We start from the raw sequence: 26076 nt of genomic DNA, 5'->3' as shown, positions 1-26076 counted from the left end.
GAGAACAATAAGAGTGTCCTTCTCCTAGAAGAGCTGCTTACCATAGCTAGAGTCTCTTTTACCCTTACCAAGAGGAAAGTAGCCACTGAACAGTTACAATGCAGTAATTAGCCCCTTAAGCGAAGAAAAATTGATTGGTAATCTGTGTCGTCAGGTATATGAGGAAAGACGAGAATGTGTAAGGAATAGGGCAGACTATTCGGTGTATGTGTAGGCAAAGATGAAATGAGTCGTAACCAGAGAGAGGGATTCAATGTATTACTGTCTGGGCAGTCAAAGGATCCAATAATTCTCTAGCGGTGGGGTAGTTGCCCCTCACTAAAAGTTTTATGGCTAGTTTTCCAGCTTCACCAAAAGTATATCCCCTAAATAAAGAGCCAAAGGATTTGTATTAAGTGACGGAACTAACTGTACAGTACTGTACTGGCAGTTGCACAGTAAAAATATACCAAGTTCAGAATCAAGAGGTTTAATTATGTCAGTAATTAATAAGTTCATTGAAATTATCAAATTGAATCGTTTACATTTAAAACAAATTGCTGTGCATACTTTCCAAAACAGAAGTAAGATATTCCTAAACCAGCAACCATGGACGCCCAATGACGTGTAGTATCGGAAACTTTTGTGGGGTGGGCCTGAACACGAAATAGGTAAGCCAAAAATAGCGCCATAAGTTGGCCCAATATAAAGTTGACCTGAAAACCACATGAAAAAAAATTAGGAATTTTGAGTGAAACATCATAACAGTACTGTCACATGCAAGCAATACAGTGCTAAAATGGGTTACATACAGATTGAATATGAAATGTGCAGTAAGCAATGTATAATCATAGTGAGGAAAAAGATTTAAATGTCATAAAAAAAAAAAAAAAAAAAAAAAAAACATGCACAATCATTCCAACCCAATACAACTTGCTAATGGCAAAGAATGCTATCACCCAGTCAAGCAGATGTGTACGGCTGTTCTTGGAATTTTTGACTAGCAAACAAGCATAAAATCTATTGTATATAATGAAATACTAATGTGGGTAGAAAAGGCAACCTAAAAATTACCTTCTCAGCTCCACATGAGTAAGAGAAATAAAATAAATTAGTTTCATTAGGCTACACAATAGAGGTACAACCTTTTTGCTTACCAATATAAAAGAAATATTTCATACATCACACCAGTAAATTAAGGAACATTACTTGAGTTAACCATCACATTACTCCTACTTCAAGTAGCATAAGATTCCAAAATCATATTTTGTAGGAGTTACAAGTTTGACCAAATGTACTATACTGTACACAAAACATTTTGTTGCTTGCACAAAATGCACTTAAAATCATCAAGCTCTCCACCAAAAATTCTACCTCAAATAGTCATGATCATAACATATTGTATGTAAGGTATAGCCACCTTTTTCAACTGGAACTCATCAAAATCCTTGTTTCAAAACTCCTTTTTTTTTTTGGTCTACACCAAAATTTCTATCAATCAATATTTTTTAATGTCTCAATAGAAACCCATTACGTACTTGACAGATCTCCAAATCATATCTGGCTACAACAACAAATTCAGTGTTAAAAAGTACAGGTATAATGGATTTACCAACATATTTTTATTACCCTCTGTATACCATCAATCAACCTAATTACAGTACAGTACCAACATTTACAATACCAGCTATACCTATATAAATATATGTTTCTGCTTAACAAAACTCTTAATGAGACATTGGATGAAATTTTAGAATAAAAAAACTACAAATAAACTTGACAGAGCAACTATTCTAAAAGAATTAGAGTTGACAATTTCTATAAATTTGGTGCAACAAATTAATTGTTCTATTTTTAAAAGGAAAATGAGCCTGCCTGTGAGATCTAATTTAATCTAAAAATTCTGGGTCTTTTACTGTACTTCATTTGTCTTCATTTTATATAATCTCCTTGAATGTTTTCTATGATAGCTAAGGATGCTCATTACCCTTAGTTTCAACTGTTTCACTCTGTTGCATAAGTATCATCTAATAGGCAACACTAGAGTTCTCTAACACCGAGTGGTGACAAGACAGTACAGTACAACCTATGTTCTCAATCCTGGCATTTGATAAGGTTGAATTTGAATACTGAATTACCTTGATTTAGGGTTCAATCAAAAGTTTCTATTCCAATAACTTCATGTTAAATTTACATAAAAACACATAATAACATATACAGTATATGCATATTTTATCAATTACGGTATCCATAGCCTGTAAAGTTCTACTGAATCCTCTATTTCTATAAATATTCTATCCTGCAGGAATACTAACAAATTTGAAAAATTTATATCAAATGAGAAAATGAATAATGGGAGAGGTTTTCTGACCGATTACATTCCTGACCAGTGTTATATACAAACTTTTGTGAAGACCTGCTTATGAAAATGAGTAAGACTTCAATAGTTTCAAAACCTTTTACAAGACTTGTGCACATTTGGTACTTGCAAGATTAAGTACAAGACATCATTCAGCATCAAATGATCATGTAAAATGACAAATTCGTAGATAATTTGCATTTTTCCTACCTATACAAACCTTAGCTATTTAATTGAGGTATTACTTTCGGCGTAGCTGAAATGACGAGCCAATGATTTTTAATGAGGGTTTACTACCCACACCGGTAATTAGCAGGGGTAGGGAGGATAGCTCAGGTGTGAGAGGGAGTGGGGGCGGGGGCACTCCCTCTCACACCTGTGCTTGAGCTCACTTTGCTTGAAGGTAGGACTTCAAGGGGGATAGGATTGGCAGGCAAGTTTGCTTAAATAGGTAAGGTTTGTATAGTTAAAAATACAAATTAACTACGAATTTGTCATTTGTTCCATGACTGGAATACAAAACGCTATTTAATAGGGGTGAATCACCCATCAGGAAGAGTGGACGTCCCAGCCAGTTTGGCTTTTTGGCTATGCCCAGTGGCTCCTTATCTGAGTGTGTTGGCACTCAAGAAATAAGGAGCCCCTGCACCTCGCTAAAACCTTGCTACGCAAGGTCTGCGGCCTACGCAAGCTGTGTGTGAAGGTATGAAGAAGTGTGAATTGTCCTAGAAAGTCGTTCCAAAATTCTTTAGATGGAAACTTGTACACTAAGACTTTCCCAATACCACCTTAATACTAGGAACACAAGGGAGCGCGGTTTACCTGCCGTGGTTTGAGGTCAGCTATGCAGAAAACCCCGGATTCTGCTTTCCCCAAGGGAAGGGATGATGAAGAAAAGAATACGGGCCAGTCAAACCTTTTCATTCATGCAGACTAAAAACCGGGTAACAATGCCCTCAACCTTCTGCTACTTGTCCAATAAGGAGCTTGAGGTTTTAAACCAGCTGTTGTCCAGCCACCACAGGACCAATAGAAAAAGTATCAAGTCTCCTGTGGGTCACGTCTTGCAGGTAGTGGGATGTGAACATGTTCTGCCGTTTCCACAACCCAGCTTGAAGAACCTGCGTCACTGAAAAATTTCTTTTGAAGGCCAGGGACGTAGCTATGCCCGACATCATGTGCTCTAGGGCGACGTGATGGAGGGTCTGGATTCAGTGCAAGATCAATGACCCTGCAAATCCATGCAGAGATGGTGTTCTTGGTGACCCTCCTCTTAGTCCTTCCTGTGCTGACGAATAGTGTTGGCACATGAGAACGGGCTGCCGCTGTTCTCTTGATCTACAACCTCAAGCTCCTTATTGGGCATAGTAAGAGATGGTCTCGGTCATCTGTCACAGTACGGAGACTAGAAATCCCGAAAGAGTCGAATTGAGGATCCGCTACTCCCGGGTTCTGAGTCTTAGCAATATACTCAGGGACGAAGCTGAACATTACTTCTCCCCATCTGCTTGAATGGGTGATGTCATAAGAGAGACCACGGAGTTCACCGACTTGCTTGGCCGAGGCCAAAGCTAGCAGGAACACCGTCTTCCAAGTCAGGTGACGATCTGATGCCTGGCGTAATGGTTCATAGGGAGGTCTCCTAAGAGACCTGAGAACTCGAATCACATTCCATGGGGTAGGTCTCACTTCCGACTGGGGTCAGGTAAGTTCGTAACTCCGTATGAGTAGAGAAAGTTCTAGCGATGACGAAATGTCCATTCCTTTCAGTCTGAAGGCGAGGCTTAAGGCTGAGCGGTAGCCTTTCACTACCGAGACTGATAGGCGCATTTCTTCATGCAAATACACGAAGAACTCCGCTATTGCTGGAATAGTGGCATCGAGTGGAGAGATATCCCTTCCACGATACCAACCACAGTAGACTTTCCACTTTGCCTGGTAGACTGATGCTGACGACTTCTGCAGATGTCCAGACATCCTGATCGCAATTTCTTGTGAAAATCCTCTCTCAGAGAGATGCTAGATAGTCTCCAGGCCTGAAGTCGTAGTGAAGATGCGGCTTTGTGGAAGATGATGGCGTTTGGTTGTTTGAGTATATTGTGTCGTGGAGGTAGTTCTCTTGGAGGCTCCATTAGTAGTTGCAGAAGGTCCGGGAACCATTCTGCATGATGCCATAGCGGAGCTATGAGGGTCATAGAAAGATTGACCGATGTTCTGGTCTTGTTGAGTACCCTCCTTATCAGACAGAACGGGGGAAAGGCGTAAATGTTGATGTTGTCCCACCGTTGTTGGAAAGCATCTTGTCAGAGAGCCTTGGGGTCTGGGACTGGGGAACAATACAGCGGGAGCCTGAAGTTCAGGGCCGTTGAGAAGAGGTCCACAGTCGGAGAACCCCACAAAGTCAAGACTTTGTTGGCTACAAGATGATCCAAAGACCACTCGGTACTCACTATCTGAGATGCTCTGCTCAGGTTGTCGGCAAGCACATTCCTTTTGCCGGGAATGAAGCGTGTCGATTGTGGTATCGAGTGGATTTCGGCCCATCTCAGTATCTCTACTGTTAGATGGGATAGTTGCTGTGAAAAAGTACCTCCTTGCTTGCTGATGTAGGCCACTACTGTGGTGTTGTCGCTCATCACCACCACAGAGTGACTTGCCAAGTACTATTGAAGGGCTAGAAAGACAGCCTTCATCTCTAGGAGATTTATGTGGCGATACTTTTCTGACTGACCAGAGGCCTGAGGTCGTGTGGTGTAGCACGTGGGGCCCCAACTCTTTTTTTAAAGCGTCTGAAAACAGCATCAAATCCGGGGGGAGGACGAGAAGATCCACTCCCTTTCGTAGATTCTCGTCTTCCACCCACCACTGCAGTTAAGTCAGTTCCGCATGTCCCATGGGGATCCGGGTGTTCGGGGAGTCGTAAGCTTGATTCCACCGGGACTCGAGTCGTCATTGGAGGGATCTCATCCTGAAGCGACCACTGGGAACTAGGCACGCCAGCGATGAAAGGTGACCGAGGAGACGTAGCCACGATTGGGCTGGAAGTTCTTCTCGTCTCAGAAAAGGTCTTACGACCTTTCTCAGCCTTGCTATCCTGTCGTCTGATGGGAAGGCTTTGTGGAGATTGGTGTCTATAATCATGCCTAAGTATACCAGCCTTTGAGTGGGAAGCAGGGAAGACTTCTCGAGATTTACCATGATCCCAAGATCTTAGCAAAGTCTCAGAAGTTTGAATCGGTGTTGAAGAATTGTTGACACCAAGTCTGCTAAGATTAGCCAGTCGTCCAGATAACGGAGGAGACGGATGCCAACCCTGTGTGCCCAAGATGATACTAGGGTGAACACTCTGGAGAAGACTTGTGGTGCTGTGGAAAGACCAAAGCACAGCACCTTGAACTAGTACTTTCTGTTGTCGAGGCTGAATCTTAAGTACTTCCTTGAAGACAGATGGATTGGAATCTGGAAGTACGCGTCATTTAGATCCAGTGTGCACATGAAGTCTTGCGGTCTTACTGCTAGTCTGACAGAGTCTCCCGTCTCCATGCTGAACGGAGTTTGTTTGACAAACTTGTTCAGAGCTGAGAGGTCGATGACTGGTCTCCAGCCTCCAGACGCCTTCTTTACAAGAAAGTGTCAACTGAAGAAGCCTGGGGATCCGTTGAGGACCTCTTGGAGAGCCCCCTTCTTCAACAGGGTCCGGACTTCTGCCCGAAGGGCTTGCCCCCTTGCCGATCCCATGGCAAGGGAGTTCAATGACACTGGATTCGTAGTCAGGGAAGGTAGAGATGTTATAAACGGGACACAATACCAAAGACTGATCACGGAGATTTTCCAGGAATCGGCCCCGAGTTGCTTCCACCTGTTTGCGCAACTCTGTAGGCCTTCCCCCACTGGTAGAAATACAGGGGGACTGCCTATTCTAGCATTTGCAGCCTTGGCTGCTCCCTCTAGGATTTTTGCCTCCCCTGGAGGACTTTTTGCCCAAGGACTTGGACACCATTGTCTTCACTGCAGTTGTTGTCATAGTAGTCTTGGCTGGATGGGAGGCTTATAGGGCTTAGACGTTAAAGCCCTATGGAGGAGAGAGTCTTGAAGTGACTTCCTCCACCTCTCAGCAGCATGTTCCACATCCTTAGACTCGAACAGAACAGACCTCTCTATGGAAGAATGTCTGAGCCTATTGATCTTGGCGCTAGGGACATTTTGGTGGAATCTCTCAGCTACTGCATCCTGACGTTTCAGGATGGTATTTGCCCACAAGTTCAAGACTTGGTGGGCCAGAAACTCGATCGTGCGAGTACCTGAGAAGAGGAAGGTTTCCACAGCTTTCCTGGTACATTCTTTGGAGAAATCCTCAGAAATTATCAGGATACCTAAGGTCCCCAACCAGATATCAAGCCACGAAGTAGCTTGCATAGCACACTTCGCGACCTCCTGGTTGAGGATCTCGGCTGCCGAGAATGAGACCTGCCGGTTGGAGTGTCTCAAAAGAGGGTTAGCTCTTCCAGCAAGTGGTGAAGTGGGGGAGCTAAACAAGGCTCCTCCAGGATCTCAAAGTACCTCCTCTGCTGTACGCAAGGAGGTGGGAGGAGCTTGTTGGTGGTACAGAAACGGTTGGAGGAGGACATCTCGGGAGCTGTACAGCGATCTTGTCCCTGGTACTCTTTACCCCTTGAGACCAGGGCAGGGCTGCACTGGTCTTGGAGGGTTTTTGAGTACCAAACATGCGGTCTAGAACAGTGTCTTTGCCCTCTTGAGGGGGATCTCTAGGTCAGACAACCCGTTGAGAGCCCTCACTAGAGTCAGAACCTGCCAAACTGCGTGTTCTGACTCCTGCTGGTCTCCTCCTGTTGTAGGACTTAGAGCGAAGTCTCCATCTATCCCCTAAAGGCTCTTCTTGGGGAGAATCACAGACATTCCCTGAGTGGCTGGCTGGCTCCATCCTAGCCCTAGTGGAGGATTTAGGCAATGTTTTGGCGTCTTTGGATTCCTTCCGGGGAAGGATGTAAGACTAACAAAGAAGAGGGTGGCATGTCCCTTCTATTCCCGGACTGTGTGGAACTCTCGGCGTGAAGAGAGGTTTCCTCCATTGGTGCGATGGGGGAAAATCTTCGCGCGATTCCCTTGGTGACGGGAGATCTTCGTCTGAAATCGAAGGAGAGCTAGTCAGAGGAATAGGAGGAACTTGCCTTGAAGGTTTGGAGTCAGTTTCGCCCTCGGGGAAGTGACCGCGTCCAGAATTCCTCTTTTCCTCTTCAACGGGGTAGAGGAAGGCATGGTTCCGTGTCCCAGATCAGAGAGGACAGGCTTAAAGCCTGAGTTACGGCTCTGACTAGGGCACTGAACCAGGGCTGTTAGCTAACAGACGCACCGTCAGACATACCCCCGGCAGGGAAAGGGATTGAAGGATCCCTGGGAGGAATCACTGGAATGGGTGGGTTCGTCTTCAGTAGCTTTGAGATCCTGAACCCATCTGCATGTTTCCCTTCTCCCACAATGCGAGGTGGTATGCAGTTGAGGGGAGGGGAATGAGGCAATGGCGACCTTGCCGGACGCCGTTCCTTGTGATGTGCAGGCTTGCACGCGGGAGACTTAAGGCGCACGCCCGGGAGAATATTCGCGCGTGCGGGAGTGCAGGAGAATCACGATCTGCTCGCAGGAGAGTATTAGCGCGCACATGCGGAAGAGAATGTACCCTAGCGCACGGGCGCGCAGTGGACTCACAATGGGCGCGCGGGAGAATGTTAGCGTGCATCCTTAGGAGATGGATGGCGCGCGTGTATACTTGTGAGTGCGTGTAGGAGAAGATTGGCGCGCATGTGAGCACTGGCGCGTTGATAAGGCACAGGTGAGGGTAGCATGGCTGCTGATTCATCTCTGAACTTGCGTGCAGGAGAAAGTTGGCGCGCAGGTTTTACCTGGCGCGTAGGTTGGCACGCAATATGGCGCTCAGGAGAGCATGATATAGGGTGCGTATGCTGGCGAGCAGGAGAGCGTTGGAGCGCAGGGGAGCACTGGCGTGCAGGTGAGTGCTGGCGCACAGGAGATCGAGGGCGTGTAGGCACAGGGCGTGTCGGTGCAGGAGAGCCCTGGCACGCAGGAGATCGTTGGGGCGTGTGCGCATGTGGGCGCATGTTGGCACGTAAACGCTTTAGGTTGATGCCCTGTGTTAGGGCGAGCAAGACCTAGCCTTGTTAGGCCCTTGCAGGAACGGCGATGGCAGGTCGGCAGGTCTGTCGGGTGGAAGGTCGACGACGTGTCCTTTAAAAGGACAACCTTCCACCGAAGGAGATCGCGAACGATCTGCAGAGAGGTCCAGGACCGATGCAGGTGCAGTGATGGAAGATCAGTCTAGAGGCTCCCCTGCGGAGGACTGCATAGACGACTTTGATCCAGAGAGGTGCCTCCTCACCGCAGGTGAAGGAAGCGACTTCCGACGGATGCGCCCTCTGGGGGCCATTGGATCAGCAAGCTGACCGTCAGCAGCCCTCCGAAGAGGAATCTCTGTAAGTGAACTCTCCCGAGGAGAAGAAACACTACCAGGAGAGACTGAAGGTGAACTTAGTTTCCCCCTCGGAGGATGGTCAGGGACGGGGTAAACTAAGCCGTCAGCTACCGTAGAGTCTGGAGTGGCAGAGGAGAAGGGTGACTCCACATGAGACACCTATGACACAACAACGTCGACGAGAGTCAGGGGATGAACCTCTGATGGAGACGATGATTGCTTGACATATAATCAAGCAAAACCTCCTTGGAGGGCGAACCCGTGAACCCCAAGGAGGACCATAACTGAAAGAGGGAAGTTAGTGACACGGCCTCACCTGGGGGGAGAGGTGGAGCTGCTTCGCCTAGCGAAGCAATGTCATCTCTCGAGACCCGAAGTTGGACAGAAATACTTCAGTCTACGCTACTACTCGACGGTCTCTCGAAAGAAACCGACCGAGCAGGAGCTTTGGAGGAGGTTTGGGCGACGGAAGAAGTGGCCTTGGGTTTTTCTTCCTTCAAAGCAACCTTCGAAGGAGAAACATCCCGCTTGGACTACTTCCGCCGTTGCGAAACCCTCTCTCACTGGGAGGCAGACTACTCCCTACACTTGTTAACACTATCACACCGTTGGCCCCTACAAGAAGGACAAAGGGTTTGAGGATCCGTCTCGACCGCCGACATCAATGTTCCACAGGGGCGGTCGGGAAAACCAGGGCAGGTGTGCATGGTCACAGAGGCCAACTTCATGTACACAGTATCTAGAAAAAGAAAGAAAAAGCATTAATGGCTGCCAATATGACGGGTGAGGATGAGAGCGGACACGAGCCGAGAGCAAAGTGAGCTCAAGCACAGGTGAGGGGGGAGTAGCACGCTACCCTCCCTACCACCCTAACTAGCGGTGTGGGTAGAAAACCCTCGTTAAAAATAATGGCGCCTCATTTCAGCTACGCCGAAAGTAATACCCCTATTAAATAGCGTGGTTTGTATTCCAGTTATGGAACAAATGCCTTTTGGTAGGGCATTAGCCTAGCTACTTTGAATAACAGATTGAATTATGACTCAATGGAGTTAAGAATAACTACACAGTGAATGAATGATAATTGTGTTAAATGTTGCACATGTAAGAGATTGAGTATGGTAAGGAAACTTCTATGTACAAGACAACCTCACAAGAACACTATGACAAACTTTACTTTACTTGTTTTAAGCAAAAGTTATGTAGAAGGATATATGATAAAGTAGTTATGATAAATTCTTGGTAAAAGTTAAGTACAGTAGAGTGTAATACGATGAATAAGTTACAAGTTTAGACAAAACCCTATTTTCCATGGAATATTTTAGTTTAAGTTTTAAATTTGTTTTGTAAGCAGCAGTCTTATTGTTTCAATATAAATTAAGTGAAATAGTAAAACTATACTGCAATTCATTACTGATTGAAGACAGTCAAGTCCTGAAAAATGAAAATCATTAGTTTTTATTATTGGGTAATTGGTCCCTTATGCCCAACAGTATGCTCTGCCTCCCAATCAACATTTGACATGCATTTCTGCACTAAGTAGAACAGAAATTTGTTTCAAGACTTGAAATTTTAGTGTTTGTTTAAGGAAATAGGTGCAGTGATTTTTTCTCATTTACCAAGTTTTAAAATACAGTACAATTATATGCAGCATTATAAATGGACTGAAAATTAGCACCAAAATTAAGCTTGATTCTTTGAATTTCATAAGGTGTATTCTAAGTACAGACATTTTTACTCCCTTCAGGCCCAGGGGATATAATCTACATTTAATATTCGTTATTCTATCTTATAATTCATCAAAATAAGATTTTAAAAAATATGTAAAACAATATATCGATAGCAATGGTATTTTCATTTTAAAGTAAATTTTTAAATATACTTACCTGGTAGTTACATATAGTATATACAGTATAGCTTAATCCCGCCGATTCGTTACGCGCACGGCAGAAATTTAAGATTCGCGGCAATCGCCGACAGGTGGCCAGGTGATCATACCTGTGCTCCCTCTATCCAGGTACCTGGAACCATTCCCATTTGTCCTCAGAAAATCCATGCCCCTGTTTTCAGAGGGGAGGAGGGAGGGACCTTTTATTTATGTAACTACCAGGTAAGTATATTTAAAATTTATTTTAAAATAAAAATACCATTTTTAAATATGTAACTTCCCTGGTAGTTACATATATTGTATGTAGCTGATTGACACCATTGGTGGTGGGTTAGAAAACTGCAACACCGTCGGGAATTTGTATAATTATTAATCGCTACAAATTAGCTGGACCAATAATCTGGTTCCTACCTGACAAGGAAGCTGGCTTCAAAGTTATCCTGCCTCATTTGCCTGCATTCCTAGAGAGACCAAGCAATCCACCCAGGGGGCTGTAAAACTCTCTGTGGGGTTGCCACACAGTCCTTGACCTTAACATGACTAGACCACCACCCCTGCTATCCTGGCATAGCCATGGACAATGATAAGACCACCTGACCCAAAAACACACTCCATAAAACCTATCTTAGACTTGCATCCCAGACTGTGAAAGGTTGCAACAACCTTCACAGACAACCTGTGATATCAAGTTCAAGAAAAAAGCAAGGGTATATAATAAAAGGTTATAGTTTAGAGGCAGTAGTACCGTCTCTAACTATGGTGGCGGAGGCAACGTACGGACCCAGGGAACAACAATCCTCATATTGAGTCTGTACCTCTTTAAGGTAACAATCTGCGAAGATTGACTAGCTTCGCCAGAATGTCGCTTCCAAAATTGATTTCATAGACTTGTTGTGTCTATAAGCTATCGAGTCGCCACAGCTCTTACTTCATGTGCTTTGACTTTGAGGATTGGAAAGCTTTTCTCGTCATAGTTCAGGTGAGCTTCCCTTATTAAATCCTTTATAAAGAACGCCAGTGCATTCTTTGACAAGGGTAACGAAGGTTTCTTCACCGAGCACCAGTAGTTATCTGCCTGTCCTCTGCAGATAAAATTTTAGGGCACTCACTGAACAAAGGCCTCTCTCCTTTTCCCGTCCTACTAAATGAGATAACCCTGGAATGGTAAAGGATCTGGGCCATGGCTGCAAAGGATTCTCATTCTTGGCGAGAAAACCTAGTTGTAGAGAGCAGACTGCATTCTCTCCATTGAAGACCACCTTTTTGCTAATGGCTTGCAATTCTCCAATCCTCTTGGCTGTCGCCAACGCAACCAGGAATAGGGTCTTCTTAGTAAGATCCTTTCACGAAGCCTTATCGAGAGGTTCAAACCTGCTCAAGGTTAAAAACATCAGGACTACATCCAAATTCCAAGACAGGGTTGGGTTGTCCTTCCTCTTAACTGTCTCAAAGGATCTTATGAGGTCTGAGAGATCCTTGTCTCCTGACACGTCAATATGTCTGTGACGGAAGATGGAGGCTAGCATGCTGCGGTATCCCTTGATGGTTGATACTGCTAGTTTCTCTTGTGTTCTTAAATGTAACAGAAAATCTGCCAGTTGAGTAAGAGAGGTACTGGAAGAGGAAATGTTAATTCTGCACAATTCTCTGAACATGTCCCACTTAGATTGGTACACCTTGATTGTGGACGTCCTCCTCGCTCTCGTGACTGCTCTTGCAGCTTCCCTTGAAAAGCCCTTCGTTCTTGTCAGTTTTTCGATAGTCGAAAGGTAGTTAGATTGAGAGCGAGAAGATTTTGATGGTATCTCTCTATGTGTGGCTGTCTGAGTAGATCGTTCCGACAAGGTAACGATCTGGGGGTGTCTACTAGCCACTCCATCACTTCTGTTCTCCAGGGTCTCATGGGCCAAAACGGAGCTATCAGGGTCATGCGGGCGTTGTTCGACTCTCTGAACTTTTTCATGACTCTGTCTAGGATCTTGAATGGGGGGAAGGCGTACGTATCTAGTCCTTCCCACTCCATGAGGAAGGCGTCCACTGCCACTGCTTCCTAGTCTGGGACTGGAGAGCAATAAACTGGTAACCTCTTTGTTCTCTGCGTCACGAAGAGGTCTATTGAAGGTTCTCCCCACAGATTCCAAAGACTGCTGCACACCTTGTGATGCAGGGTCCACTCTGTCGTGAGAACCTGTCTTCCTCTGCTGAGAAGATCCCCTCTGACATCCTTCTCTCCCTCTATGAAGCGGGTTATCAGAATTATATTTCTCGCTTTTGCCCACAGTAGGAGATCTTGTTGCCTTGTAAAGGGAATCCGAACGAGTGCCTCCCAGTTTCCTGATGTAGGCCAACACTGTGGTGTTGTCTGCGTTGACCTGAACTAACTTGTTCTGGACTTCCTCCTGGATGTGCATTAGTGCTAGATGAATGGCCACCAGTTCCTTGACATTTGTATGCCATTCCTTCTGAAAATCTTCCCACAGACCCAAGATCTCGCACTTCCCCAGTGTTGCACCCCACCCCATGTCTGATGCGTCTCAATACAACACTAGGTCGGGGTTCTTCTATTGAAGTTCGAGGCCTTCTAGGAGTTTGTTGGGGTCGTCCCACCAACTCAACTGATTCCTGATTCCCAGAGGGATCGGAATCCACGTCTCTAGGTCTTGGTCTCTTGTCCAATATCTTGACAGATGGAATTGCAGTGGACGTAGATGAAGTCTTCCCAGGGATATGAATTGCTCGATTGAGGAGAGGGTCCCCAGCAGACTCATCCATTCCCTCACAGAGCAGGTCCTTCTCCCTAGGAAGCGCTTCACTTTCCTTAAGCATTCTAGAATGCGTTTCGGGGCTAGAAAAGCCCGAAAAACCACTGACTGAATCCTCATCCCCAGGTAGATGATGTCTTGTGAAGGCATCAGTTGTGATTTGGCCAGATTTACAACCAGACCTAGCTGTTGCGTCGTGGACATTGTCGCTCGTAGATCCTCCAGACACTTTCCTTGTGACCTGGCTCTGATTAGCCAGTTGTCCAGGTACATTGATATTCGTACCCCTTTCAGATGTAACCAGCGAGCCACGTTCGCCACCACTCGAGTGAAAACGTAAGGAGCCGTGCTTAGTCCTAAACAAAGTGCTTTGTTCTGTTAAGTAGTTGCGTGGTGTACGAATCTCAGAAATTTTCTGTAGTTCGGGTGAATTGGGACATGAAAGTACGTGTCCTGCAGATCTATTGACATCATCCAGTCTCCTTGTCTGGTGCCTGCTAAGACTGACGCAGATGTCTCCATAGCCAACTTGACTTTGCTTACATACTTGTTCAGTGGACTTGCGTCCAGAACTGGTCTCCAACCCCCCGAGTTCTTGGGAACCAGAAAAAGTCTGTTGTAAAATCCCTGACGAGGGGTCCTCTACCACTTCTATTGCTGCTTTTGACAGCATCTGGATTACCTGCTCTTGAAGAGCTGCTGCCTTGCTCCCCGAGTATGTAGCTGTCAACTCTAACGGCTCTGGCGAAAGAGGAGGCCTTCTTAGGAAGGGGATTTTGTATCCCTCCTTCAATACATCGACTGTCCAGTCGTCCGCTCCCCTTTGGCTCCACTCTTGCTAGTAGTGGGATAACCTGGCTCCCACGTATATCTGGAGGTTGTAAAGCTCATTTTCTGGTTTTGGGTTGCTGCTTTGTGTATTTACGAGGTTGTCCTCCAGCAGCCATTCTCTGACTTCCTCTCGAAAGGGCCCTCCCACGAAAGGGCTGGCGCGTGGGAGGAGCTTCCTTCTCCTTCCTGGCTAAAATGTTTGCTGGAAGAACTTTCTTCGCAGTCCTGGTAATTAGATCTTGCGTTGCTTATTGTACTAGAGCTGCCCTTCAAATCCTTCACTACATCAGAAGGGAAGAGATGATTGTTTAAGGGAGCATATAAGAGCTCTGCTCTCTGAGCGAGTCAATTCTGACGACAGGAAAAAACACAGCATGGCTCTTTTCTTAATAATACCTGCCGTGAAAAGGGATGTGAGTTCGACCGTCCCGTCCCTCACGGCTTTATCGAGACAGGCAATAAAGTGCATCTGCGTCTCGTTCTTTTCGTCTATGACATCTGCGAGGGCTCCGAGAATCCAGTCCATCAAGCTGAAGACTTCAATTGTTCTGAAGATGCTTCAGCAAGTGATCTATCTCCGATGTGGACCACATAACTTTAGCCTTAGTCATGGCTGATCTACGCAAGGCGTCGACGAGTCTAGAGAAGTCCCCTTGGGAGGAGGCAGGAACTCCCAAATCGAGAGCCTCCCCAGTCTCATACCACACACTGGATCTAGAAGCCAATCTCGTAGTGGGGAAGGAAAAGGTTGTTTTTCCCTGTTCCTTTTTCTAGAGAATCCAATCGTTCAGTGTAGAAAAAGCCCTCTTCACTGATCTGGCTAACACTGTCTTCTTGAAGGAGGAAGGTTTCTGGGGTCTACCCTTCAAAAACTGAAAGGGCAGGCTCCGAGGTACAGCCTGCTGAAAGTCATCCGGATATAAGTCCACCAAACCTGTAAGTAATCTTTTAAGATCTGCTACATGAAGAATTTCTTACGTCTCCTCCTCTGAGATCTCCAAAGGATTAGCGATCTCCGATGTAGAACGAGTGGGAGAATCACACGCCTCGTTTTGCTTGCTTGCCTCCCGTATGCTGCGAGGTTATGTCACGATCCTTGTCGCCTCCCGAAACGCGTCCACATCGCTGCGAGGGAGCATCCATAAGCGCTGCAACTTGCCGCGAGTCCGCGTCTTGCTGGCTATTAGCGTCTCGCTCCGACCTTATTCTCTTCCTAGGTCTGTTGACGTCCTTAGGTTCCTTCTTGCAAGCTTCCTCTGTAAGTCCTTGCGACTTGTAAACGTCAAACGGGGACATAATGGACTGTTGAAGCTCTGACAGGCATACTGCTTGCGGTGCATCCTGCATGCATCCAGCCTGCTGCAAGGGAGCGTCACGATCCTTGTCGCCTCCTGTAATGCGTCCAAATCGCTGCAAGGGAGCATCCACAGTTTCAGAAACCCTAGCTGGGGTCTTCTGGCAAAGAAGAGGTAAAGTCCCTTGCGACACCTCCTAATCCGGGGGAGGGGGAGAAGCGTGAACCGATGTTAAGTGCATGTCTTCTTCCTCCGACAAGCTATGTGTCCTACGCCTCTGTTTAGGTGCGGACACATCGTCTTCCTCCGACAGGAATATATCCGGAGAGCTTCAATTGCTACACGAGGGTTGCTGGAACGTAACAGGGAACCTATGTCTCTTGAGAGGTCTCGACTGAAGAGGTTGTCGTCAACCGCGACTAGGTCTTGCATCTTCCAAAGAAGACTAACACTTCCTCCTCTCGCCTTTCCTGCGCCAAGGGGGAGCATCCTGGGATGCATCAACAGGATCGCTCGAGGGGACGTCCGTTCGCTGTTCAACGTCTCTCACCTCCCTTAGCCTGTCGACTTTCCTTCTCCCAGGGGTTGGGGAGCATGGAAGAGGTCCAGGGCTAGGAGCATGACAGACACGAACGGACGCACCCTCCACTGCACTATCACTATCCCCAAACTTGCGTTGCAAACTACGCACTGCCCTCCACATCACTTCCTTATCTGAAGTAAGGGATTGCACTTTCACCCCCAAGGCAGAGATAGCAGCCATAATATCCTTCATAGAAGGCTCACTTACCTCCGACTCCATAGGTGGGTCTGGTACTACAACCTTAGGGCTAAGATCAGGAATACTAGTATTATGCAAGTTAAAAAGGACTCGACTATCAGAAGAGCTATTAGACAGAACACTCGACGATCTAGCTCTCCTAAGTCTGTCCTTTTCCAATCGCCTAACATAGCGATCATACTCTCTCCACTCTCTCTCAGATAACTTTCACACTTATTACATCTGTTATTAAATGAACACACATGACCTCTGCAATTCTTACATATTGATTGGGGATCAAGAGTAGTTTTTGGAAGCAGAGTCTTGCAACCCTTAACACACCTTCTAATAACAGTCAGCCATTTTGAAAAACTAGAAAACCAGTTAAAACTAACTGTTCAAGTCGAAAAGACCAACAAAATCTTTCTTATCTGAGTGAAAAGTAAATAGGGAAAATCCAATATCAGCGAAAGCCATCAACAAAAATCCAAACAATGGGTACTTCACCAATTTGTAGACAAAACAAACCCACAACGTAGAGCGAATTCCCAACGTGTTGCTGGAACGACGGCAGGGAATTTCTGAGGACAAATGGGAATGGTTCCAGGTACCTGGATAGAGGGAGCACAGGTACGATCACCTGGCCACCTGTCGGCGATTGCCGCGAATTTTGAATTTCTACCGTGCGCGCGACAAATCGGCGGGATTAAGCTATATATATGTAACTACCAGGGAAGTTGCATATTTAAAAATCAAATTTATTCAGCTAAGCTATATAGTGCACACATTCAAATTTTTAGCACTATTTTTCGTGCTAAGATGAGTCAAGTACAGTATGAAATCACAAAAAGATGTGTAATTATTAATCAAAATTCAACAGAAATATAAAATAGAGGTATAACATGTTTTATTGTAAGTGATTGCTCCATACATTGTTCATATTTTGATCATGTACTGTACTGTATTCTGAAATTCTAGGATTTATGCTAACCTTTACTTAACTAAGTCTACTAACGTAGAAATGGGCGGCTGCATTGCTTCACGGTTTAACATTATGCACGTACTGTATGTGCAGTCCCTATGTACTACGAGGCCAAATAAAAGTATTCTTTCCATATATGGCAACAATTTAATCTACTAATTGGCCATTCTTAGGGATGACTTACTTAACTCAGCTTATCTCGAAAACTCATGATGCTAAGATATTTTTTTTAAGTTTAGCAGTATAGCTGAATAATCCTTCCCATTCAGTTATATACTGCATTGCATAGTTTTAAATTTGTTCCAAAACAAATAAAAACCTTCATAATTTATGCATAGGAGATAACAGCGAAGGTAGAGAACCCAGTGCTTTAAATTTTTATACCGAGGAGTAAACCGGTGGCCGGTTATTACTGGTCAGGAGTGGGAAAGGACTGACCTTCTCTTTGCCTACTGAACAGTAACTTTGATAGCAGCCGTCATAAGGGAACAAATATTTTTTCACTAGCCGGAGATTTTGGCAGTTTATCGCTTTCCAGTGCACTGTATTTTCTTCTGTACTCTTGCACACTTGTTTCAGGCAATGACGCTAACAGCGTCTTGGGACATTGTCCTTAGGTCGGATGATAGCATGTCTCCCACGATTCAAACAGCTGGCCAAACAGTATCAGAAAGAAAACGTTTCCTTCCGGAGGAATACTGCACAGAATCCTTCTTTGAATACATACACTTACGAGCAATGTCTTCAAGCGAGCAAACACTATTGAACCAACTTTTCCCGTCTGGACTGCAACACTGATCATCAGATTTTGTGTGCGTTCAGCTTGATTTTTAGCAACTTTAGAGAGTTCTTAACTAGTGAGCATGCTCACCCCTGTGGAGGAGACGTGATTAATGCTAGCATTCCACACATGCACTCCCTATGGGATTTGAGCCCCACCAAAGGATCCATGTTGATGAGCAACATGTCCCTCAACGCACGCTCAGGCATGAACACATATCCCTACTTGAGTACATACACACACTCACCCGAATACAGTAAACGCTTTCAACAGAGTACACGCTCTCACCTGAGTGCTACTCTCACCTGAGTGCTACTCTCACCTAAACATGCTAGCACTTTGGAGCCTATGTAAGTCTTTCATCAAACACGTTGGCATGGCTGTACAGTACACACATCTGAACACACACGTAGGGTAACTAACCTTACTAGACCCCTGGCGTGTGCTCAGCCTATTTTTTCTTTACGAGTGGGTTACAACGCGTCACTCTCAAGCACCTCACAAAATCCATGACATGTCCCTACAGTGAACATGTTTAGGATTCAGCGAAAGTTTAAGGTCTCTTTGAGAAGACTTTACACCTATGAGTGCTAGAACGCAGGCCTTAACACATGCGCTCTCCGGCCCGCACACACAATTATGATTGGCAGATCTATAAGTTAGACCTCCCCGGCTACCATTAACGTCCAGTTATTCTTCGGGGTGATCCTCACCCTCGAGATTACCCGAAGTAATTTCTTTCCTCAACAACTACTAATTATCGCCGATAGAATTTGAATTGATCTTGCACTCCCTCTCTCTCTCTCTCTCTGTCCTTGGAATAGAAGAAATCACAATAGGGAATGTTTTCAATCATCCTTGGAACAAAAAAGGCCATTCAGATCCAGTCTATTTACACCTAGAAGAATAGGTGGTTTCCATCTAACCCCTTTTCCTCCTCTTTGGAAGGCTTATACCTAAAAGAAAGCCATGACCTTTGGCTAGCATCGAATAGATCTTCTAGTATACTGTACAGTACCTGAAAAAAATTCAAGCTTTTCAAGAGATCATGACAAGATCCAGACCTGATTGATCTCCCAAAAGGGATATACAGTACTGTACAGTACAATATTGTTCTATACTGTACTCAGATTGCATAGTTAGGGAAAATACAAATTACTTTTAAAATTTGTGATATTCCCTGAGTGTTCTCCCAAAGGGAGATATAGTACTGTATATTGCTCACGTCCCAAACGAATTTGCAATATTACACTTGTGTGTTCAGCTATCGCAAGGAAGCAAAGATAGCAGGCGTACTTATTTGAAACATTTGCCCTCACAGAATGATAAAGAAACATGTTAGGGTTATATTTCCCATGTATGCAGCTTTTATTTGATGCCTTCTGCAGAGATAGACTTTTGTAAGAGCACTTATTTGTACCTTAAGTCCCCTCGTCTCAAGAATATAATCAGTTAGCTGACTTTGTCCACACTGAAGAAAATGGGGCTACTGACCTTCACTTTCTTTTTGGATGATTAGTCCTTTAAAACAGATCGATAGGATATTCATACGAGTACCTCCAACTGCTTCTCTCCCTGTGGGAGTGACAGTGTTGGCCAGTTCTTCACCGAGGACAAAGAAAACAAAAACTTGCATGCTATAGGGATTTCTCCTCAGTTGCTTATGACTGCGATCACCTTTTGGAAGGAAAATACTCATGCTCCCTATAGCAAGAACCCTTTGGAACACCACCACGATGCGAGCCTCCTTTGGAACGCCACCATACAAGCTTGCGATGTGAGCACTGTTTGGAACGTTACCTCTTTTTGTTCATTATAGCTAACTTGTTAGCAATCACTCACCCTTAAAATAGCTCCATCTCTCCAATAAGAGCAATACTGTACTAGGTATGCTACTGGGTGTTTGCATACTCTGGAGAGAGCGCTATTACACATGTGCACGATCACTAGGCAAAACCTTAACTGCTCAGGTCATTAACAATCGATTGTGCATCCTCTAACCTGCTCGCGATCGGTCGTTCATACTCTTACACGGTCGCGATCGAACATGCATCCTCTCACCACCTGTCTGCTAGATTACACTCAAATGGAGATAATGCTACTAACCCTCTCACTTATTCCCACAAAAATACAACCCAAAGGAAGGCCTAAGGTTATATAGTTCACAAAATTGTAATGATACACACCACCTTAACATAGCCCTTAAACAAGAACTAGCACACCATTGAGAGGTGACTTTCCCTCACCTTCAACAGACCCATCTGCCAGCATAGTTTTTGCAGAAATGGCTGGAACATCTCGATCTAAATGGTTGTCTCCACTTGCAGTCCATTCAATAGGAGTTGAAGAGACAGAAACATTCCTCTATCATTGATTCCGAAAGGAGATTGTCCCAGACTTTATCTAGAATGATACTGTAAGGACGAACCATTTGAAGGGCTCGCCCCTGCTAACGCATGCACCAGAACTTCATCGGTTCATGGACGCAACAAAATATGCAGTTGAGCTTACTTCCTACAACGCTTAAAGTCTGCACAAGGGAACAACTGGATATGTCAATCCTATTTCAAAGTGATGGGGCTTTGAGAGGCTCTTTTCACACTCCAACAACTTAACCCTCTTTTGACTGGTCACTCGGTGAGGTAAGGTGTAAATAAGCGATGACACCATTTTTGAGACATAGGTAACAAACTGCTGTGGGTGGTACAATACTGTTTCTCTGCAGCTTTGCCAGCTGATAGTAGAGATCACGAGTGGGCGGTGCTCGACCCGATCACTCTAACAGCCCACTTACTCCTGGCAAAAGTACATCGGTGGCGGACAAACCGAGCAGGAGGATGAAGATCATTGGCATATAACAGTCCTCAGATGGCAAGCTAGACCCCGACTTTGAAGGGTTCTCAGATAGTTGACCAGTTTGCAATCTCACTAATCAAAAGCTTCTGATATTCTGCTCAGCAATGTCTGATCCAGAAGCAGTATTTAAGAATACTGTACCTCCAAGTATCCTTATAAGGAGTGTCTTGAATCAAGTCTGGTCCACTCCCAACTCAATATAGCAGAATGGTACCCAGACCTTCTACTCGTCTTGATAAGAGACTCTGAGGGTATTACAGTATCTCCTCTCTCTGAAATGGTTTGCCAACCACACGCCCATAGATCCCAAGTTGGTGGAATCCCTTTGGCTTCACGTGTGGAGGTTATCCAGCATCTCACAGAGACAGACTTTTCACACGAAGTTGAGCGAGAGATGTCGGGATACTTCCTGGAATCATCAACTTCTGTATGCCAAACTAGGTGGGACATCATCAGTGGTTGGGAAAAGGGGCTTTCTCCTCCCAAGAATCTCTATGCCATGGTTAGCTGAATTTTTACTTTATCTCCAAAGATAAAACTATGCTCAGTATTGGCAGTGATAGGCCATCACTCTCTTCAAAGTCAGGAGTTGATGTTACCACTTCAGCAGAATTCTCCATACTCATATGGAGTTCTGAACTGTCTTATCCTCTGAGAGGTGAGACCACCACACTCAGACATTAATAAGGTCTTGCGGTCTATGAACCGTTGAGGCTTACCTCAGAAAGGAAGCTTGCCTTAACTTCCCAAAAAGGTATTAGCAAATTTCAAGGGCTCTTCTTTAGCGTCACTCATACCAAATGCAAGAGACAGTTTGCGTCTTCCTTTATCCAAGTTTTCAATTCCATGGTTCTTTTGTCTCGGATCACGAGCCTTAGAAATGTAACCAATAATCTCTGTCACCTACTTTTGGTTTCTGTGGCACTTGACCACTACCTTGAACATATACAAACAACTTGACCCCACCTGCAGCCCCTCTTCTTCAACACAATGAGAGTGATAAGGTGACTAAATACAATCTCTTGGCTGAGGGAAGTCACTGACTGCAGCCATTTGGCAACCTCACCACCTGCTCCAGGTGGAGCTCAGGGTAAATCTCATGATATCAGGGGAGTAGCTACAACCCTGTCATTATGTAAGAATCTCTCTATTGAACAGGTACACCAGGCAGGCGTTTGGAAACACCAGACGACATGTAATGTCCCTTACTGGTCGGAATCGACCTACAGGTCCCTAAATATCTTTTTGCTAGGACCTGCAGTAACTACACAGTAGGTGGTATAGCTGCCTCTGATCCTTTTGCAGGACTTTTTAACACCAGATAAAGAATGTGTGTTAGACTGGGATGAAAATTAAGATTGATTGGCCTTCTCTTTTCACTTTCATCTTCGCCTCTGTTGGGGAACAGCATTGGAAACCCTGTCAGCTTGAATCAATTTGTTTGAAGGCAAGACCACTTTAATTGTAGCTTTTCTATTAGCCTACATGGTATAAAATTCTCATTTCACACACTCCTTACGAGGGGGAGTGTGTTGTAACCAGATAAACTCACTCGTATACATATGACTGACGGTTGGAACCAAGATAACCCACTGATATACATATGCCTTGTGGTTACGACAGATAATTTCAGCTCTGCATCCTTTGCTGCACGGGCCATAAACCTGCTGGTACTGTCAAACTACCGGTGCACAAGGTGTAAAAGAACCTTAGTTCTGCACCACATGTAAGGAACCGAGTTCTTGGTAACCGAGGGTAAGTTTCTAGCCAGTTGGAAGGAGCCTTTTTCCACCTAAGGATGAGTCTATGCAAAGGACAAAGGTTTGTATTATGTCAGAACAAATAACAAATTTAGAGGGATTTTGGATTTTTCCTAAATTTACAAACCTGAGTCCCTCACTCTCACTTTCCTACCATCACCTACCCCATAGAAAGTCCCAGCTGCTCAAGCAGAGGGGTAGTGCTTCCCCGCTCATGGCCAGTATTTACCGGCTAGCCTACTTGTTTACACCTCATTATAAAAACTTTACCTGCCATGTTCTCTAGCCTTGCTGTTATCTCTCTTATGTAAAGGACTCAGGTTTGTATAGTTAGAACAATACAAATTACTGTTATGAAAAATTTATCGCATTTTGTAAAAATCCTGAGTAAAAATGCTTGAAAACAAAAATACCAGATGTAGATTACATCACATAATACTGACAAAATTAAAAAATACCCAGGAGTAAAATATGTCTCATGGGATTTTCCTTTGCACAAGTATATGTGCATTCCCATCAAAATAAAGTCTGCTGAAAATCACTGGTCATTACTATCGCAATGCAGTGCATGAGAAAAATGACTCCAGCTTTAAAACAAGCTCAAACTCCCATAAACACAATGAAGTGAGTTACCAATGCCAAGCATTACCATGCAGGCCACAGTATAGAGATATCTAACCAGACGGATATATGGCACGCAGTAACTTAAAACCAGGGGGAAAAAATCTCCCAAAGCATACCTTATTTAGATAAAAGTTTAAATTCATTCAAATGTTGGAGGTACCTCTCCTCTCTCAGTTCAGCCCTAGTTACATTTCATGATATACAGTACTATACTGCAAGATAAATAATATGCGAACAAATACTCTTCAATATATGATAATTTTAACATGACTATATAGCTGGTTCCATAGGGTATACAATCTAATACAGTATTCCAAACCTAATATGAAAGGTATATTGCACAACACATATACAATATCTACAATATCTGTCAAAAAACAATGAATTAAAATGGTTAAAAGTACAAAATTAATATTACTGCTAGGACTACACGAACAGTATTTAACCACACTAGGTGTAAGAAATCAAGGCTTTCAAGGATACAGCATCAGATAAAGAATATCTCAAACTGATAAAAAATTATGAACTAAGATTTACAGTACCATGGATGTTCTATTTGAGAGGGAGAGCAAGACTCAACGTAACAAAAAGAGGCAAAGGTCAAATCAACATAAAAGATAAGACTTAAAGTTAAACATAACATTCTAATTGTCTAGAAAGTTATGTAATGCAAAAATTAAATAATTTTATCATGCACTGCAGTCAGATGCATGATAAACTAATTATGTACTGTATTAACAAATTCAGTTAGTATCTTTACTTCAAATTATTATAGAGACATAAACTAAGCAGGTGATATGAAGGGTTCCCTAAAGAACTACTCCACTTACCATGCAGAAGAGGACATTCTCCATAAAAAAAACTTACAAGTTTAGAAGGCATTAGAAGGCCCACAGAAGCAAACTAGGTCCTGCAAGGCCTAGAGAGGACAGAAGGTAGAAGATCAGTATTGGGAGGAACCACAACCTCTGCAACCCCACTACAAGCACTTGACACAAAATGACACATGAAAGCTTTCAAGATCTGGATCTTTATGCAAGATTCTAAAAATCTACAAAAAGCAGTTTCTAAAGATTTTCATAACATGCAAAACAAAAGCCATAATAAAGTTCAAAAGGAAATACAATAATATTGCTCCAAACTGTATAGAGAAGCTCTCAAGTGTATTTCTGTTCACACGACCAATATTCTATGAATGACTTGATCCAATTATGACACATACATTTCCACAATAAACAATACTTGAAATAAAATCACAGCAATTCATCACATCACACAACATTAAGTATAAAAAGAAACAAAACCTGTACTGGAAGGTATACAAAAAATTCTGGAAAAAAAAAAATTGCCAGCAACAAACATCAAGGCCCTTTTCTCTAGTAACCAACCTTCATATCAGCTGGTCATATCTGACAGTTTGTCAATATTCTAAGTCACTGGTACTTTGGCCTTCTCAATATTTGAACCTCAGCCATGTTAATAAGATAGTATATAAAGTGAAATATACTACATGTATGCTAAATATAATTTATAAACACTCCCCCATTACAATGAAATAATAAAGATAATTGTTCTATGCATTTAATTTCTAGGACAAAGATGCTTACGGTGATGTTTTTTAACATCAGCTGATGGGAACAAATCCACATGATGACTAAATGCAAAGATTAAAGAAAATGGATCATAGAATGAAAAACATACAAGCGAGGCATATCTGAATGATACAAGAATGAAAGGAGCTGAAAGTTAATTTTTGAGAATTATTGTAAAAGGTACTTTTGAAGATAATGTAGGCCTATATGGAAAGGACATTACATTATAAAACTTGAAAAATGGAAAGAGACAGTAGTTATTACAAGTGATATGCAATGAATGATGTAGAAAGTTTGAAAGGAAGAGAAATAATTTTAGGCGATAAGAGGTAGCTGTTAGTATTTAGAGCAATACTACTTAGTATAATAAGACTTCAATCAATATAGTAGGGTAAGATACCTCTAATCGACTGATAGGAAAAAGAATTGAGGCCCTAGATAAGAATGATGTGTGGTGAAACCAACAGAAATGCAATGTGAAGGTTATCACATGCCTGATTACAGGTACTTGGTGAGACCATTTTAAAGTTACATCTAATTATGTTGAAAAAAAAGAGTGGAAAAATATCAAAGTTTAAAAGTGAACCTGGGACAATGGTGTGTTACATCTCCGCTGCTGTTCATTATCATTAAGGGACATGGCTTCACCCCTTTCATCATCATATCTTATTGCGCGACATGGCTTCACCCCTTTCATCATCATATCTTATTGCGCCAATATTGTATCAACTGCATAGCAGCCTGATTACATTTGTAGAAGTCCAAATCTGTACAGATTGAGCCCTTTTCAGACCTACAAAGTATGTGGTCAATTGTTTGAATAGGATGCCCACATGGGCACTTAGCAGAGGGGGCATGACCTTCCTTATGAAGATTGTCTCCAGTCCTTCAAAACCTAACTCTGGCTTGATTAAGAGTAACCCAATCCTTTCTCTAGAGGTTTGTTCCAAAGGGGAAGAGACTCGCATGGTCTCTGGATGGCCACACCAGGTGGGCAGTGGTCTGTTTCTCTCCAGCACTGTAGGCAGTAAGTTGCTGAATCCATAAGGCTAGTGGTGATTATGAAGCTCTTGCAAGATTTCAATCTTACCACCAGGGGATCATA

General features: G+C 43.8%; 1 protein-coding gene across 2 annotated transcripts in view; it reads right to left on the bottom strand.

Annotated features, from left to right (window-relative positions):
- LOC137646059 (lysophospholipid acyltransferase 6-like) overlaps positions 1–26076 on the bottom strand; it is a 99575-nt gene that overhangs the window by 61564 nt on the left and 11935 nt on the right. The window contains exons 2-3 of one of the 2 annotated variants that reach the window (XM_068379215.1): positions 24247–24298; positions 550–695 (exon numbers count right to left, since the gene is read on the bottom strand). In XM_068379215.1, the coding sequence (XP_068235316.1) occupies positions 550–695; positions 24247–24261 (161 nt within the window). In that variant the 5' untranslated portion in view covers positions 24262–24298. The remainder of the gene's footprint in view (positions 1–549; positions 696–24246; positions 24299–26076) is intronic. The other variant, XM_068379214.1, reaches the window with a different exon arrangement.

The sequence above is a fragment of the Palaemon carinicauda genome, chromosome 8 (genome assembly GCF_036898095.1).
Source record: "Palaemon carinicauda isolate YSFRI2023 chromosome 8, ASM3689809v2, whole genome shotgun sequence".
NCBI lineage: Eukaryota > Metazoa > Arthropoda > Malacostraca > Decapoda > Palaemonidae > Palaemon > Palaemon carinicauda.
This window is presented reverse-complemented; position numbering and strand designations above follow the sequence as displayed.